An 18,552-nucleotide genomic window follows, 5' to 3' on the forward strand; every position below is an offset into this window, starting at 1 on the left:
TTTGGATTTAACTATTTTTTTCTAGTGGGTTTTGTGACTTGTGAGTATGAACGGGGAGGCTCCATTAGCATCTTATAATTTGGAATGAAGGTGGTATCATATCATATCCTATTGACAATGCATCTCGTTAAAGCAAAAGTTCAACCAAACATATAAAAAATTTGACAAATTTAGCACTAAAAAATCTGTTGACAAATAATACAAACATCTTTAAATTTTGACATCAATGGAGAGAGATCGCACGGGCATGCTACTGAGGAGCTACCGAGGCAAGAAGCGCCGCGCGATCCATCTCATAACCATACAGTCTTCTGCAGCACGTATGATTGCTAACGCCATCGGCCAGCTTCTCCAGTGATCTCGTCGCAACGTTCAACGCGAAGACGGCACTTGTGCTGCTCGTCTCCTCCACAGTGAAGATGAGCGTGCCACTCTTCTCACCGAACCACCACGGCTTCATGGGGGTTGTCCTCGTCGCTTTGATCTGGGGTAAGTCGATGGAGATGTCCTCGTCACTTCGATCAACGGAGGTGGTGGTGCTCTTGTAGCCGACGGCGTCCTCAAGCAGTGAGGTTGAGAAGCGAATTATGGGCACCCCTCGGCCTCCGATAATCCCTATGTCCACAAAATTCAATCTCCCATCCGTCGACACGCCCAGCACGTACTCGTCCGGCTTCCAGTTCGTTAACCTGTATCTGTATGGCACCGAGCACACGTCCATGATCGCCGCCGCCGCTGCCGCCGTGCTGCCGAGCCGCACGCCGAACGCGGCACGATTCATGGGCCAGTAGGCCACGCCGTGGAGCACGACGGCCGGGCCTAGCTGACGGAGCACGTGGCCGCTGATCTTGGCACCGGGCTTCTTGCATTCGGGACCCCAGCTGCCGGTGTCCGAGGAGAAGGACCGTAGCGCTGTGAAGCCTCGGCGACCGTAGACAAGGAGTAGGCGGAAGAAACTCGGCGAGCAGAGCGGCACGTCGAGGTCATCGCCGGTGAGTATCGCGCATGCGTAGTCGTCCCCGGGGAATTCCTTGCCGGAGAGGGTTGGGACCATGGCCACGTCCCCTGTCATGGGGTTCCACACGCAAAGGGTGAGGCCGTCGGCGCGCGCCTCGCGCCGGAGCTGGAGGACGACGCGGCCGTTGCGGGACGCGACAGGGCGGGCGTCGTCGAACGAGGCGCCTCCTTCGCCCAGGAGGTGCGCGCCTCTGCCGGCGAACGGGCCCAGGAGCCGCGAGGCGAATGCCGTCGGGACGAAGCGCAGCTGCGCCGCTGTTCCCCCACTAGCGCAGCGGCGGCGGACGTCGTCGTTCTCCTGGTGCTGGAGGAAGACGCCAATCGCGAGGTGGGGAAGGAATTGACCGGGCGGTGGCAGGGCACGGGAGATGGGGGCGGCGCGCGTGGCCACTACGCGGCCCCAGCGGCGGCACGTCGCGGCACAGCGCGCGGCGTCGGTGAAGCCCGAGACGCGGGAGAAGATCCCAAAGAGCACGTCGTCGGGCAGAGTGGTTGGAGATGGAGGCGCGCCGCCAATGACGTCGTCGGATTCTTCGCGTACGTTTCCTCCGACGAGGCGGGGGCGGGGGCGGCGGCGGTACGACAGCCAACCGTCGTGGTACGGACTTCCGGTGGGATCTGCGTGGCGGGCTCGGCGCACGGGCGGCATCACGCCGGGCACCGGAGAGATGGACAGATCAACGAATACTGTGCCGGCCGGCTAGAAAACGTATGCTCGACTCTTCGATTTATACACCATCGCAGGATTTTCGGATCGGATCTGACTCCTAGCCATAACGGATAGGGATTTGCATGCAAACTCGCTGGGTTGTTGTAAAAAACCGTCTCGGACACGAGTCACACGACACGGTCAAGCAAGTGCTATTATACAAAAAAAATCTAAAAAATTTCCTAGTATTTGGTAGAGACAGACTCTAACTATCACCATTAATAATAATCATTGGGTCTATTTTGTTTCATAAAAAATTATTCACTTCTATCATTATTATGAACAATACATAAAACAACCCCCTAGTTTTGGATCTAAATTACCACTACCTACCATTATACAATATAATTCAAAATAAACCCATCAATTTGACGCCGACATCATTGACACCGCCACAACCAGCTCCAAATATCTAGAGTTAGGTTTTCACGGGAAGAACAGGGACAATACTAAAGTTATAGGGTGGGGAGGCTACATTGATGTTGACGGTCACTAACACCCATTTTAACCATCAATATTTCATCCAAAAGTTAAGTAAAGTGAGGTAGATCATCATCACATGTGTTGATTTTGCTTTATAATTCACCTAGTTCCACTTGTACTTGGAGATTTATTTGTATGCAGGAAATTTGGCAAAAATGGTGCAAAATATACACATGGGAGGCAAGTGGACGTGGTAGGGGGCCAAGGGCCCACATGGCCACGTCGACCGATGCCATGTGGCATCGCCCGGCCCCCCATGTGGCCCTACCACGTCATCTGATCCGTGGGAGAGCCTCAACAAGGCCTCTCCAGCGTTATCCAATGTCGGTTTGCTTCAAGGGCCAAGATGGAGCTGCCTTGGATCCATGGATCCACCGTCATACACTTGAGGAGCTCCACCGACTTAACCACTGATTTCCTGAGCAAATCTTCGCATGTGTTGTCCAAGTAACCGTCTTTGGCAGCTAATCAAGGCCCTACGATGCAAAGGCAGTGGAATCCAACGTCGCCCGACACCCCCCGACGTCGTCCGACACTCAAGTCACCTCCACCGACTTACTTGATGTCCTATAAATACCCCCACTACCTCTAGACACTATAAAGGGGCAGTGGTGCTCAGTGGAGAAGTGCCCTATCCAATTCCAAGCATTCCAAGCTTCTCCAAGCTCTCTAGTTTAGAGTAGCTATAGAGTAGTAGCTTAGGAGTGAAAGTAGAACTAGAGCGGAGCTTCTTCGGAGTCCAAAAGAGTCTTTTGGGTCTAGTATAGCTCCTTTATAATTCTTTTATTTAGCATTTACTTTATTCAGTACTTTATTTTCAGTACTTTATTTAGTATTATTGCTTTTCTTTGTTCAAGTACTTGTTCATTATTGTTCATCATTAGTGAGCTTATGTGCTTGCTCTTATCATAGTATCATAGGTTACCATTTGTTTAGTAGTCATTCATTAGTATCGGTTCCACTGTCTGGTTAGGGTGCTTTGATTCCATTTCATCGGAGTTCAGATCAAAGTAGTAAATTTATAGATTAAGCGAGGTGCTTAGGCTATAAATTACCTGTGGATATGGCTAGGCCTCCGGATAGTTGGCAAGTGGTGACAGCCTTGTCCATCCTCTGTATTCCACCATGTTAGGTCTAGTTATTAAATCGTAGGGCTTGTGGCAGACCTTGTCTATTTAACCCTCCTATTTGTAGGCGGATTGTGCCCTGAAGTACTAAGAAATTCCTCCTATTCAATTAGTTTACCTTTGTTACTTAAGATATTGCTCGCTCTCCCATCTAGCTATCCTACCTCTAGTTTAGCTTGTTTATTAGTTCACCCATCCATTTACAACATTACCATCCACCTATTTAGGCTAAGGACACACCTTTCCTTTAGCATTCCTTACGATCATCTATAAATTAGCCTCCCACCTTCCTTTGGGAAAAAAAATAAATTTGACACTCGGTACTCACAGAGTGAAGTGCTACACGATAGTTCTATGTGCTTGCGGAATTCCTCCACTTGACGTTAAGAAGTATCAACAATTGACGCATCCAAGGAGGTAAACAATGTCGTAGGGTGTCATCGATGATCGCATAACCAGGTCGTGCATGGCGCGGCTTTCGCCTAAGCTGCCCCAACCCTTGAAATAAGGATGTTGCCTCATGGTTCTAACATTTCCTCAATGTGGCTCTCAAATCGATAAATAGTGTGAATAGGTACCGATGTAACGACATCTCGTCTACACCACGTCACCTCTCACACTAAATCTGCCCGATGAGCGAGTCACCGCCCCCATATGCGTTCGAAATCCTGAAATCCTTTGGGACGGAATCTTCGGTTGTTCTTACTTCTAAACTCAGTGTAGCGTTAATGATGAAACTTGATGATGAGATGAATTATGATGACGATCACTTAACCATACTCTCAATGTTACTTGAAACTTATTATATATTGTTATAAAATAAATTATGCATCATGAGCATATCATTTCTTAATAAACGCCATGCTTTTATGCAAATGTACAAATGCCTATTAATCCTTTTTCATCCACCATATATATATGTTGGAATTTAGTTCTGCGAGTACACAATGTACTCACGGTTGAAAGGGGACCGTGAAGCCTTTGGGGGGTGAATTAGGCAACTTAAAACTCCAACTCTAAACTATGGCCTCTTTTTCTATCCTTAGCAAATCCGTTGTAAAAAGATAAACTATCTAAATAAGCAACTACGGTTTTGCTAGTGTGTTGCTATCTCTACAGCAAAAGGAGTTATGTAAATAATGTAAATGCGGAAGCTAAGGAGTAAGGTAGAGATATGCAAACTTCCATCGACGACTCCGGTATTTTTACCAAGGTATCGAGAAGCGCGCAAGCTTTCTCCTAGTCCTCGTTGTAGCCCCTCGCAAGAAATCCCTCGCAAGGGCCAAGCCTCCGGTCGGGTAAGTCCATGGATAGCCCCGGGCCTTCCCCACGCGTAAGTGGATCTTTGGTGTGCCTTTCGGCAAGCCTCTCCTGGATTGCTCCCCGCTGTCTTCACTATCAAGCTTCTGGCTGAACCTGCCGTGGGCCTTATTCCCTTCGGTATACGGTGGCGGCCACACCACAAACGCGATTGGTGTGATCTCATAAGACTACAAGCCCCTCCGATGTACAATAATGGTGCGTGCAAGCACCGAGTGGTAAGAGGTGTGCAAACCTCACTAGACACTAGGCCTAAACCTAGAGGAAGCGCATAAGCGGTGGTCTAATCAACCTAAGCACTTCACAAAGCACATACGCTAATCACCTAATGAATCACTAAGCACTATGCGAGTGGAGATCACTAAAATAGTATATCAACACCCTTGGTATGTTTTCTCAACTCTTCACATCTCAAATGGCCGGTTGGGGGGTCTATTTATAAGCCTCACCGAGAAAGTAGCCGTTAGGGGGCGAAACCCAGCTTTTTGCTTCTGATCGGACGTTGCTGTCGTCCTGACCGGACGTGTCCGGTCGTCCTGACCGTTGGAGAGCACGCGTTGATCGGACGCACTGCTGAGTCTGGTCACTGTTGATCGGATGCGTTCGGTCACGCTGTCACCGCTCTGGAACCTCTCTGGACTCGATCGGACGCTGTAGTTCCTGTGTCCGGTCGATTATCCACCAGCTCCGGTCGATGTTGAATGTGTTGCCGAGATGATGAACAGTGCCATCATCGTGTCCGGTCACTTTTAGTCCTCAGTGTCCGGTCACTGCTGCTGACGCCTGCTGTTGCCGAGCATCTTGATCGGACGCGTCCGGTCGCTATAAGGGCCGCGTTCGGTCACCTCTGTGAAGCTCATTTCTTCGCGATCTTGCGTCCAGCTTGGTTCCTATCTTCGTGCTTGGATTATGCTTGATATCTTGGGTCTTCTCTTGAGCTTCTAGGGTCTTGCTTATGGTGTTGATTGTTGGATCATCATGTCACCTTTGTCCAAGTCACGTCTTGCACCCTATTGAACTACAAAACAATTACTTGCAAATTCATTAGTCCAATTTGGTTGTGTTCATCATCAAACACCAAAATCCAAAGTAAATGGGCCTAGAATCCATTTTTCTTACAATCTTCCCCTTTTTGGTGATTGATAACAACACGTCCAAAACAAGCAAATAATAAAAAATTTGGAATTTAAAAACTATTTACTTGCTAGGATGCAATGCAAAGGGCAAGGTTATATGATGCTAAAAGATACCACATGTAAGCTAAATATACCACATGTAAGCTAATGCATACCACATGTAAACATCTTTGAAAACTTATCATGCCCTTGCAAATGTCCCCATATGGCATTATGGATTTAAGCCTCCCCCTAACTCCATAATCCACTATTCTCCCTTTCTCGGACCATTATCACTTGTAAATTAATATGATCGGGATTGCTTTTGATCCTACAAATTCTCCCCCTTTGGAATCAAAGACCGAAAAGGAAGACATTAGTAGCTCAAGGGAGGGTCAAACTTTGTGATCCTTTGTATGTGGAGTGGAATAGGTCACAAAATTTGACTCTCACATTACATAGACTAAGCTCCCCCTAAATATATGCATACATATGATGGAGAATGTAGTTTATGCATAATTGGCAAATTAATGCTTAAGGGAGTTTAATCTATATAATGCATGGAGAAAGCATATAAATACCAAAGTAAATCAACATGACGATATTGGTTTAGAAATACCACATGTGGAAACCAATTTGATTTATACCACTGGCAATAGGTGGTGAATATTTGAAGTATGATGCTTAACTCCGGAGACTCCATTTTCCTTGCAATGAGACTACTACACACATGACAAACTTGAAAAGGTGTTAGTCCTCAAAGCATCCAACTTGTAGAGTAACCTCCCCCTAAATTTGTGCACACAAGTATGGAATACTTGTAGGAGACATGCACATTGATTTTAGAATAAAAAATACCACTTGAAAGATGACATCACATGAATGTGAGAATCATTTTCGAAGGTGATATTCGGGAGAAATTATCTACAATTTGGACTTTGTCACATATTAGATGAACAATTATAAAACAAGCTATGTGCCGTGCTCCTAAACAATTTAAACCATATAGGTTTGCTCCAAGGGTTAAGAGTGAAACCGAGCAAGCCTACCATAAAATATACCTAGTGTATGCAAGACAAAAGATTAAACATGTAAATGCAAACCTAGGCATGAAAAGGAACTAGATGCTAGTTGAAATTGCAAGAAATTAAATCTAGTTACCTAACATGGGAAGGGGAATTTGGGTCCATAGTATTCACTAAACCACTTGGCAATTTCCTTGTCCATAATGATGCACCCCATGAAATGCACCCATACTTTGCCAAGTCTCCGAATTCCCCAAAGTCCATCGGACTTCTCACTTCCCTTTCAGGATCCAAACCTTCTTGGTGCTCTTCTTGTTGGAAATAAACTCCTTTGGCACCCAAATGCGTTTGGCCCCATTGTTGGCTTGCTTGTTCACCTTGATGGCCACCACCTTGTCATTTTCTTCTTCTTCAACAGATAAGGTGTGGAGGCCTTTTTGTCCACCTTGTTGGTGTAGGTGTTGGAGAGCTTGCTTTTTAGACATGTCAATGATTGAACCTTTCTTTTTAGGTGCCTTAGTGGGGGTTGTACCGACAGCTTCAAGACTAGCAACTTTATTAGTTAGCTCATCACAATGTTTGCACATGGTTTCCATTTTAGCGAGCAAACTTTTATAATCATCTTGTGAGCACGGTGGTGCTCCCGGCGTTCCGGTGAGACAGCGGCGAGAGGCGGGTCTCCATCATGCCATCCGCTAGGTCTAGGCTTACTCATCCTAATGCGCGTGAAAGAGACAGAAGGAGATGGGTCAGCTCGGTGATGGCGTGCTCGATTGTCACGGTGGCAATGGCGGCCACAGCGGGAGCGGCGATGCGTTCCCGCACGACCACGCAGTAGCGTCAAGCCAAGCTCCTACCTAAGCATAAGAACCACAAGGCGACTACATATTGTAGAAAAGGAGGGCAGGAGGTGTGATGGAGAGATGCGGCCACGGTGAGCCGAGCGCGTGGTGGCGCTCTGACGAGCTCAAGGCGACGGCGATGCGAAATGTGTCCTTACCAAGGCTCGGCAAGATGGGCTAGCAGGTCGGGGTGGAAGAGGTGACGATGGTGGAGCTGTAGGCTAGCAGGATTAGGCGGTGGTGCAGCAATGATGGCACGCGAGCAGGTGAAGCATGGTGGCGGCAATGGCGGCGCGGTTACCTCGGTGCGGCGTGGAGAAGAGAGCAGAGGGCGAGAGATGAAATGGAAGTAGCAGCAACACATCGCATGGTTCATCTACTTTGGCACGGCATCGCGGGGCCAACGGTGGCGTACGGGCACCACGCGGCAGGCATGCACTACGCGTGGTCGGCCATGACCGGCCAGTTTGAATCCGGTCAGTTGATTCAGTCCTCACCATGGCTCGACTGACAGCGCTAGTTTGAAATCAAATAACTCCAAATCTGTGGCAATTTAGCGAAAACTGTAAGAATCAAAGTTGTAGTGCTACATGAGTACTCCAACTTTGCTTAAATAAGTTTGGTCTAGATTGGCCTAGTTAATGAACTACAGAGCATCAAACACTAGTACATTGAAACTGTAAACCACTTAAAGACAGAAAAATTATCAAGTGCTAGAACAGTATTTTATTGCTACTTGTGAGCTATTTTTGAGCATGCTATGCACCTAATTAGGTCATGACCCAAAAATAAAAGGTGTTACCCTTGTCAAGTACTACAACTTTGCTTAAGGGTGCATTGCAATTGAAACACTCTATGCTATAGTTCAACTTAGGTCAGACATACAATGTGAAAATGAAAACTTACACTATAAGCATGACTTAGAGGCCAAATTGTTCCAAGTCATGAATACCAAAGTTGTTCCATATGACATTCTAAACATGTTTAAGGTACCCCTAAGGTCCCACAAGCATTTTATACATTGGTCACATGTAAACCCTAGCATATGTGAGGCATTTAGTGACAACACATGCAATATAAGCAATCATAGAGACAAAATTGGAGATGCTCATGCTCATGAATGATCAATGTGCTTGTGCTCATGCAATGCCAATGCTAAATGCATGCTTAACACCTAGGGTGTTACAGATTCGAGTTCAGCTATCTGGAATTCTTCCTCTAATGGCTTCTCTTATACTTCTTCAGGGATGTTCTCTAAGATTTTTGTAAGAATGCTTCTCCCCCAATTGGCGGAGACATGCAAGAACAAACCTCCTGAGGATGTATTAAGAAGTGTCGAGGTTTTCCTATTAAGACCCATATAAAAGTGTTGAAGAAAAATGGGGTCTTGAATGGCAAGGTTAGGGCCAGCATTAATAAGAGTATTAAAGCGTTCCCATGCCATGCCTAGAGATTATTTTTTCTTTTGTCTAAAAGATAGAACCTCTAAACAAAGTCTGACTACCCTAGAGAAGAGAAAGAATTGCAAGCAAAAGCTAGAGCATATGGCTTCCCAATCTCCTTGTCTACTTCCTATGGTGAGGTTGTACCAACGTTTAGCTTTTCCCATCAAAGAGAAGGGAAAAAGCTTCCATCGTAAGGTTTCGTCTGACATGCCCGCTATTCGTAGGCATGCACAGGTTTGCTCAAACTCATTTAGGTGGGAATAGGGGTTTTCATCACCTTCGCCTGAAAAAGGGTTGATCCAGAACCATGTTGATTAAACGTGGGCATAGCTCATAGCCAGGGGTTAGGATGGGCTCCAAAGATTCTACTGGATGTAGGCTTGCGCTCGTGGGAGCACCATATTGGTAAATAGGGGTGGATTCTAGATCCATGGTAAAAAGAAAAGAGAAGAAAAGATAAAAGAATAATGATACAAGGATAAGCTAGACTCAAAATTAACTCAGCAACCGTTCCTCGGCAATAGCGCCAGAAATGCTTGTTGGTATATATTAAGCACACGGAATAATCCGCAAGCGCACAGATATTATACCGTTGTAGCACTTCACTGAGAATGACCTAGTTTTATATCAAACCTAAAGGAACAGGAGTGAGAATAACTAAGTCTTAACTTAACCCAACTTCACAATCAAGGTTAGACAATAGGACTATAGAGGAGATTGCTAAGGTCTTCTAGTTCTAACTTTAGTAAGCTTTGTCTTCTATTGTTTAATTCTAGGGATATTACTAGTGAAAACACAGGCAGAGTATATTTCCTATAGTAACAAAGTCCTGCTAGGCCTACTAACGGGAGGTGGACTATAGAGGATTCAACGAGGCTATAAGAGTCACCGTCATGAGCTACCACCGAATCAAAAAATAGGGTACATCCATGAGTAACCGAGTCTAAGCACCACGCTTACACTATGAATACTACTATAATCCAGGAGCTACAAGGATTAAAATACTCAAAAGAGAGTCACAAACCTGAAGAACAATATGAACAAGATACTTACATGAATTAGAAGTCGATTACCAGAGAAATCTTAGAAGCAAGCTCATGAAGAACTTGATTCCGCCAGGGTACAAGCCATAGAGAGAGCACCGACAGGTCAGGACTCCTCCAAACTCTTCCCTCTCACTCTATCTCACTATCTCTAATACAAGACTTGATCCTATAGAGGACTAATCTTCTCTTGATTGCTAGCTCTAGATCCTATGGACATATGAATTAGGGTTTTTGGCTTCTCAGCTCTCAAGATCAAATGAGACATGCCCTGAGGGGGGTGCAGGCTGGTATATATAGGCCAAAGCATCAATCCTGGACCCTTCGATCAAACCAACTTGAATAAACGGTGGAGATACAATCCTTATGGCGGTGGAGAACCGACATAGCAAAGAGGATAATAGGTGGGGCCCACAGGGGTCGGGAGGCCTCTAGGTGGGGCCAGCCAGCCCCACCTGGTAGTGGCTCATGCCCTCCTCGGTGGAGAGCCTCCTGGAGTCTTCTAGAGTCTTTCCACGTCGGTTACGCATCGGAATTCCATGATTTCCTCTGATGAATAGGTCCTCCTTGGCGATTTTCTGATTAAATCCTGCTGGAAACACAGGTTCACCAAAACTCATGGACTTTGTCAGTTTAAAACCCCTAAGTCTATGTTGGTGATCCATTTTAGCTATTTCTGCAAGTTATATTGATGGTTTATGATGTATGTTATCTACCGTCAACAGCCATCGACTATAGAGTCGATATCCAGCAATAAAGCAATAAAAGTAAATGTTATCGGCTAAAAACAGAAGATATTTGATATAAAGCATTAAAATCGATAAGTTTGATGAATAGAACATAACATGAGAACAATTATCTATTTTAGCATAATCAGATTTGTAAACCGTTTAGATCTAGTTCATTATCGTTATCAAATAGTTCAGAGATGATGCAGTGTTGATAAAGACAATAAAATAAAGCTATCTGACTTACAAATCTAATCATATTGAAACAGACTCTTGCAAACATGTTATGAAGTGAAAGCACAAGCTATCAGCTATTCAGTCGATATGGTAGAAATAGGATAAGACGTTGAAGTGCAAGCTATCGGCTATTTAACCAATGCGTTGTAGATTGCGTATAACATGCATTCAGTCAATCTATTTAATACAAATAGACCTACTAAACTAGCCAGATCCAATCTACTATCACTACCAAACAGTTCAAAGATGATGCAGCGCAGGTAAGAATAGGAAATCAAAACTGACAAGCCAGTAGATTCATCCATAATTCAACAGAATCATGAAAACATGTTATAAGGTAGGCATAGGCAATCGGCTAGATAGCCGATGTGGACATGGTGAACAAACAAAGTCATATTATTTTTATAAACAAACCCATCGATCGATAAGATCTAATTTACGATTACTATCTAACAGGTCAACGATGCAGCGAAGATAGTGACCGATAAACCAAACGTTACTAACCAATTGATCTATCTATAGCAAGATAAGACCTTGTACTACATTCAACACATTCGATCATGATTAAGATTAATCAGTCGATATAGCAGGATCTAACGTCAAGATAGGATTCGATCGTGATACAATGAAGAAGATAGATCAATATAATGGAAACCAATGAATCTTTGATCTTGATCGGGTAAATTGGTGATATTGTCAAATCTAGTAAAGTACTAAACTCAATAAGATCGATAAGTAGTGATTATACTAAAAATAGCAAGAGATCAAATGATGCAGCCTTACTAATCTTAATATAATCGATAACTAACTTATACCAAGATGTGCAAGAGATCAAACAATCTAGCCTTACAAATAATGATACAAGTCGTGACAGTACTCACAAGTAATCTGGTGATCGAAACCGATGCAGCCCTGCTCACCGAAGAACTCGTCGAGATCTACCTTACTCTTACTCCTAAGAGGTGGCTGAAAGCCGAAAAAGTAATTGAACTAGTTGTGTGATTGATTGAGATATCCATTACAATAGCTGGGGCTTCCTATTTATACTTGAGGCCTTAACACGAGTCCTAGTCGAATAAGACTTGTTACAAACTTGGAATAAAAGAAAACATCCTAATTTAAGATAACTGGACTCCAACCTTTCCTTTCTGTGAAGTCCGACACATCTTTGCCTTGGCCATTACCATCCTTTCCATCGGTAGAGTCTGGATCTCGCTTGGTGATGACATCATAGACAAATAGCTGATTCCAACTTTGATCTGGTTTAGCCGATCCCGTGGACATCACGGCCTTCATAAAATCCCTAAAATCTTGGGTTCCCACGCCTTCATTCCAAAATCTGGTGTAAACAACCACCGTTGATGAGGACCTTGGTAAGTTGAATTCCTGCCATCGTCGGATCGAGAACCAGTGGACAACGCCCAACATTGGAGAATCTTGTCCACTGATCTTCCTTGTAAACTTAATTGGGACCTCGAACCACGACAAGTATCTTATGGTTGTGGGTTCAGCGGCCATGTCCTTACGAAGAGTAAGTTTAGTCATCCTCTTGGATGCTGAGGCGGCTACTCCTCTGAAGATAAGGTTGACAATGTTGATGGATAGCTAGAACTCATTTCCTCCATTGTCTCGTTTGTCCTAGTCTTTATCATCATCCGCCTTGTCTTTATTCTTCGCCTTGTTAAACATCGAGGTAAAGCAGTCACTCTTGAGTTTCTGACACTCTGCGGCTGAATGCTTGTGATTCAGGTGGAATGGGCACTACTCTTGCAGCAAGTCCTCAATGGATCTAGGCTTGCCATGCTTCTTTGACTTGTTCATGGTCGCGACAGTGTTGTCTAGCCCTCTCTTCTTGCCTGATAGGTTGCCCCGGTTGTCTTTCTAGTCGCCAACTTTGTTATCTCGGCGAGTCCGATTGCCGGGCTCCTGTCACGATCTCGTGTAGCGTCTATCAAGTTTTTTACTAAGTCTCAAAACTTGGGTATTGTCTTCAGCTTATGCTTCACGAAGCCCATTTATGTGTACTTGTCCCTGAGACCTTTGCTAGAGTAGTCGATCATGTCTCTAATAGAGATGTTGACCAGAGTAGAGCAAACCTTGTTGAAGCACTTGTAGTAGTCACACATGCTTCTACCATCTTGTTGCTTGAAGTTCTAGAGATCATGGTGATTGCTTGGGCATGAGTCCATACGCTTTCAAAGTTATCCATGAACTTCTTGGAGAGTGTCTGCCAATCATTGATGGAATCCCTCAGAAGATGCTCGAGCCAGGTCAGTGGAGTAATGTCTAGCGCCATCGAGAAGTAGCGCGGTCTAACGTCATTGTTCCTCCCTGCCAGGCCTGATGGCAGATCACTAGCACCAGAGCCGCTAGGTCAATCCCTCTTGCCATCATACTTGTTGATGTTGACTGGCTTGAACTTCTGTGGGAACTCAATGGTGCTCGAAAAGCAGGGGAAGCCATCAATTGATTCGATGCTCCTATGGGCAGACTCTACGTGTCTTTCGTATAGTCACTCGCAAAGATCGCGAAAGTTGATGACTTGCCGCAGATCACCATGGTGATGGTCGACCCGAGGGTGTCTTCTATCTTCCCTATTTTGATTTTCTTAAGGTTGGCCTCTGCCTCCCATGTTGTCGTTGTTGCCTCCTCCCGTCGTAGTGCTTGTGCCACGTACAGATGTTGCCTTGGGGTACGGTGTTGTAGACTCGGTGCCCGCTGACTTCCTGAAGTTGGACTCGAGGTTGCGCACAATGGAGGTCGTCCTTGCTTCACGACGACGGTGCTCCTATTCCGGCTCCTTCTCAAGTTGTTGTTGTTTGGGTCATCGCGCTCCCGTGCCTCATGGTGATGCTAGGCATGGAACCATCGTTGAGAGAGTTGCTTGTTCTTCTTTCACCGACGCTCCTTGTCGACCTCCGGTTCTCCAGCGAGCTAGCCGCATCAGAGAAGATGTCCTCTTGCTCTTTGCCATTAGGATTGACGTCTAGGATGTAGAAGACCTCCCGGCTATGATCATAGCTGACCATGTTGTTGGTGTAGAGCTCGGTGGTCATGGTGCTGGAGCAGAGCTCAATAGTCATTGTTTCCTTAATGGCAGAGAGATTGTGACCCTAACTTGGTATGGTAGTGATCCGATCATGCTCAACTACATGGGAGTATTAGAAGGTAATTCTCGAGTAGCCGAATGCCTGGCCAATGCACATCTTCCCTTTTGACGTGGCGGTGAGGACCAGGCCCAAGTTGGGCTCCTATTAGAGGAAACTTCGTCTTCCTAGCCAATGCATAATATTCTCTTCTGACATGACCGTGATTGCCCTATGGCTAAGAAGCTGACTTAGAGAACCTGGTCATGTCCTAGTTAGACTTGAACACCTTGTGTTTCCGTGTCCGAGTGGGACTAGAAATTGAAAACGCACCAAAATTCTCAACAAGATCATCCAGTGCGTCTTATCAAAGAGCTAGAGAAGCCTAATCTGCGGAAGTCTCCATGAGGCGACCTTGAAGCGTACCAGAGCCATCCGTCATGAAGGTTAAGGAACTGAAGACGAAAGTTGATCATAGCCGGGAACATGGTGTTGATCGTGAGGTCCATCGAGCTCCTCGAACATGTTTCCACCGAAAACCCCTACCTGCTATGCCAGTTGTCAGTGTCTGGTGATCGGCAACATGTTATGCGGTTACCTGGAAGGAGGATTAGTGGGCTTCGGCGTAAGCTAAAGTCGATGATGAACGCAAAGATAGTGATTTATAATGGTTCAGGCCGCTGAATATGGTAATACCCTACATCCAGTTTGGTGTGTTGGCTTGCATTGGATTGTTGTATATGATGATGTTACAAGGGGTTGCCCCTGCCTGATCTTTATATAGTCTAGAGGATAGGCGCACAAGTCTAGTCCTAGTCTGTTACAACAAAAGAATTCTTATGATCCAACTAGGTGGGTCCTTCTTGTCTTGGGAGGCATGCCACCTTGTATCGTGCCTTCTAGGCAGACCATGGTCTGGCCCATCTCCTTGATGGGTAGTCGGTCTTATGGGGAACCCTTAGGATCTTGGTCCAACACCTGTTGAGGTAGATTAGGCCCCCAGCGGCCAAGATAGGCCGAGAAGAGCAGCATAGGGGGACGTCGAAGCTCGCTTGCATGTGGCTAGAGGAGTTACGCCTGGCAAATGCAACCCTAGAGGAGAACCAGACGCTGGGTAGTACCAATATGTCCGCGTAGTTGACGAAGACACTGATGTGGCCACCGTTCCAACCGTGCATAGCTCATAGGCTGTAAGAGGGTGAGGGTGAGGTGGACACAGCTATTGGCCACGACGGATGCCCACTGGCAGTTATGAAGGGGACGTTGTGAGCCCAACTGCCTGGCCCGCACCTTGCCACAGCCAACGTGCCCCTCTCCAATGGCATGGTGTCCCCAGATGGCACCACGGTGATGGTGAACCTATGGCCAACCCAGACACATTCATGGCTAAGCAGTTCATACCCTCAAACGACATCACTGACATGGATGTCCATGGCGTCAACTTCATCCTAACCCCGTTCGATGCCGAGGCGCCATGTTTGGCCTATCAAGAACCTTGGAGTTGCGGGGTTGAAACCGTGGCAAGCATTGTTTTTCGTCGGGTGTCACTGAGTGTGTGTCTCCAGTGGCTCGGGTGGACTCAAGAACACAGAGAGGACGCAACAGTTTATCCTAGTTCGGGCTATCAGGGCCCTACGATCAGCAGATGATCCTTGTATTCAAGAGCACCCAAAATCAGGGGGGGTTATAGCAGAGTGTAAGAGATAGATTTGGCAGGGGATGCTCGGTGCTGATCCTAAGCTTGTTGGCGGTGAGGTCTCCTCCTCGTTGGAGAGGAGGAAGACGATGGAAGTGGGGAGGAGCCCTCGGTCCTCCTCTCTAGGTGGCCCTGCTCTCAGTGCAGAGCTCGAGCTGTTCGATGAGGACTCGAATGATCTGTCTAGGATCATCTGGATTCGTCCTCCCCCTCTCTAGGATCCGACCTCCCCTTATATATCGAGGTAGGTTGGGTACATGGCAGTTTAGGTGAGTTAGCCTATGGTCTATGTGCATCAGAGTCCAGGAGGGTCTTGCAGCGGCGTGGATGGACCTTGGCTTTGTTGTGGAGCTAAAGAAGCTCTAGGCGTCATCTGGCTGCTCTATTCTAACACGCTGAGTGTCAGGCTCAGTTGGCATGGACCGGCCTCCACCAAGTGCGCCTTCTAGAGGCTTCTTGGTGGTGAAGGCATCTAGATTGAGGGGCTGTCAAGTGGGCTTGGAAGCCCCGAGCCCCTAAAGCCAGCGGAGGGGATTTGTCCCCTAGTGTCACACCCCGTGCGTGACCCTATCGGAGGAGTGGTTGATAGTGTCATGCCTACTGGGCAACATTAGGAAGCCCCCAAGCCTTGGACACTTGGGGCGCTTGTCTCTAGCCCGGTCCTAGGCTCGCGCCGAAGGCCGAGGGGCCAAGGATCGAGTTCAGACTCCTATCGATCAGGAGCTTGAGGCTTAGGCAAGCCCCTGAGCCCCGAGCAGAGGCAGAGGGTGTGCTCAGGCTTGTCCCAATCCTTAGCCTGAAGGTGCGTGTGAGCGCATCTGAGGGGTGTAGCCCTCGAGCGCCTGGGTGATCCTGGAGGGATCGGTCGATGGGTCCCTCAATAGGGAACCTTTGATCCCGAGGCTTAACATACCCCTATATTTGGATCTCGTCAGGAGCCCTCGAGCCCTTCATGGCCTCACTACTTGAGTTGGTGATGGCGACAAAGGGCTAAGCTCGATTAGTCGATGACCGAGCCAGCCATGGCGGGGATGGCTTCCGCTGACGAGAGTCTGGTGCCCTTCGTGGGGCTTACCAAGCATGGTGGGAATGCTTGGCTATTGGGGCTGGCGACGGTGATGACCCACGCTGCGTAACTCTAGGGCCTGAGCGAGGGCCCAGTGAACTCATCTAGGAGTTGCGGGCTTTGGGCCTAGAGGCGCCCTACTTAGACCTAGGCCTACTGCGGGTCGGGTGATCGAGAGCGTCTAGGCTTTGGTTCGGGGCCACCTGATCAACTGGCGTGCCACGCCCTTCTAGGGCCTTGGTAGCAGGCCCTGGTCGCTCGAACCAACTTTAGTAGCATAGGTCAGGGTACGTAGCGTGCACTGAGCATGGCTGGGGACCTTGTTGGGCCCGCTACTCAGTGGATCCTGATCAAACTCTAGGGAGTTGTTTGGTTTTGGGGGTGAGCCATCCAGGCGCCCGTCGGTCAGGAGCCTATTGACGGTAGTTAACAAACAGTATAAACCATCAATATAACTTGTATAAGGGTATGAACATAATCACCAACATAGGTTTAGAGGTTTAAACTAACAAATTTCACAAGTTTTGTTGAATCTGTGTTTTCTGCAAGGTTTATTCAGAAAACCATCAAGGTGGACCTATATGTCAGAATTAATCGTGCTCATTCATGGCGTAAACAACACCAGAAGGATCTAGAAGACACTAGAGGACACCACACCATGGCGGAGGGCGAGAGGCCACCACCTGCAGACTAGCTAGCCTGTGGGGCCACTAGTTAGCCTCCACCTTGTTACGTCGGTTCTCCACCGCCTCTTAGGTTGCATCTATGCCATCCATTCAAGTCAGTTTGATCCGAGGGCTCATGATTGACTCTCTGGCCTATATATACCAGTCCCTACCAACCCCCCTAAGGCATAAGTTATTTGAGAAGATAGAAACCCTAATCATCCTCAGAGCTCCACCATATTCTAGGGCATAGCTAGCTAGGCTAGGTCTAGAGGGAGGCAAGCTTCGCGTGGATTCTTGATCTTATCAAGAGCGTGGCTTGTTATAGCCTTTGTACCCCTCTCTTTTGTATCTCTGATTACTTTTATATGTTTGCTATATGTGTTATGACATTGTTCCTCACATTAATCATGTTCCTATTTATCATGATCATCGTCTAATTTGATTATATGCTTAGTATAGTCAGATTAGCATCATGTTTAAGCATAAGTTCATATAGCGCTCGCTCAAAAGTACAAGGGGTGAGTGGTCGACATTGTGTAAGTGTGGTGCTTATACGTTGTTTACCTGCGGATGCACCTTATATTTTGGGCCATGTGATAGATCGTGGATGTGACACTCCCATTGAGTCCTTTGTAGTCCACTCCCCGAATATAGGACAAGTAGGATCTAGTTACGAAGGAAGACAAGCTCTTGACCTACCCCTGTTGTGAGTAGAAGTTGGTTATGGTTTATCTCTCCATCTTCCATATAAGTTATCAATATATTCCAACTACCCATCCTTCCCTATGGTAAAAATATAAATAGCAATACCTAGAATACTCTCAGATGAAGTGCTATAATGGTATATTATCTGTGCACTTGCAGATCCCTTCATTCATACATTTATTCTTTCCAGTCACAAGTAAATACCAATAAGCATTTTTGGCATTGTTGCTAGAGATTAAA

General features: G+C 46.6%; 1 protein-coding gene across 1 annotated transcript; it reads right to left on the reverse strand.

Moving 5' to 3' along the window:
• Nucleotides 1-207: 207 nt before the first annotated feature.
• LOC136487814 (uncharacterized) lies at nt 208-1,701 on the reverse strand. The gene has a single exon (XM_066484922.1). The coding sequence runs from the start codon at nt 1,664-1,666 to the stop codon at nt 251-253; it is 1,416 nt and encodes a 471-aa protein (XP_066341019.1). The 5' UTR covers nt 1,667-1,701; the 3' UTR covers nt 208-250.
• Between the last annotated feature and the right edge of the window lie 16,851 nt (nt 1,702-18,552).

The sequence above is a fragment of the Miscanthus floridulus genome, chromosome 10, assembly GCF_019320115.1.
Source record: "Miscanthus floridulus cultivar M001 chromosome 10, ASM1932011v1, whole genome shotgun sequence".
NCBI classification, from domain to species: domain Eukaryota; kingdom Viridiplantae; phylum Streptophyta; class Magnoliopsida; order Poales; family Poaceae; genus Miscanthus; species Miscanthus floridulus.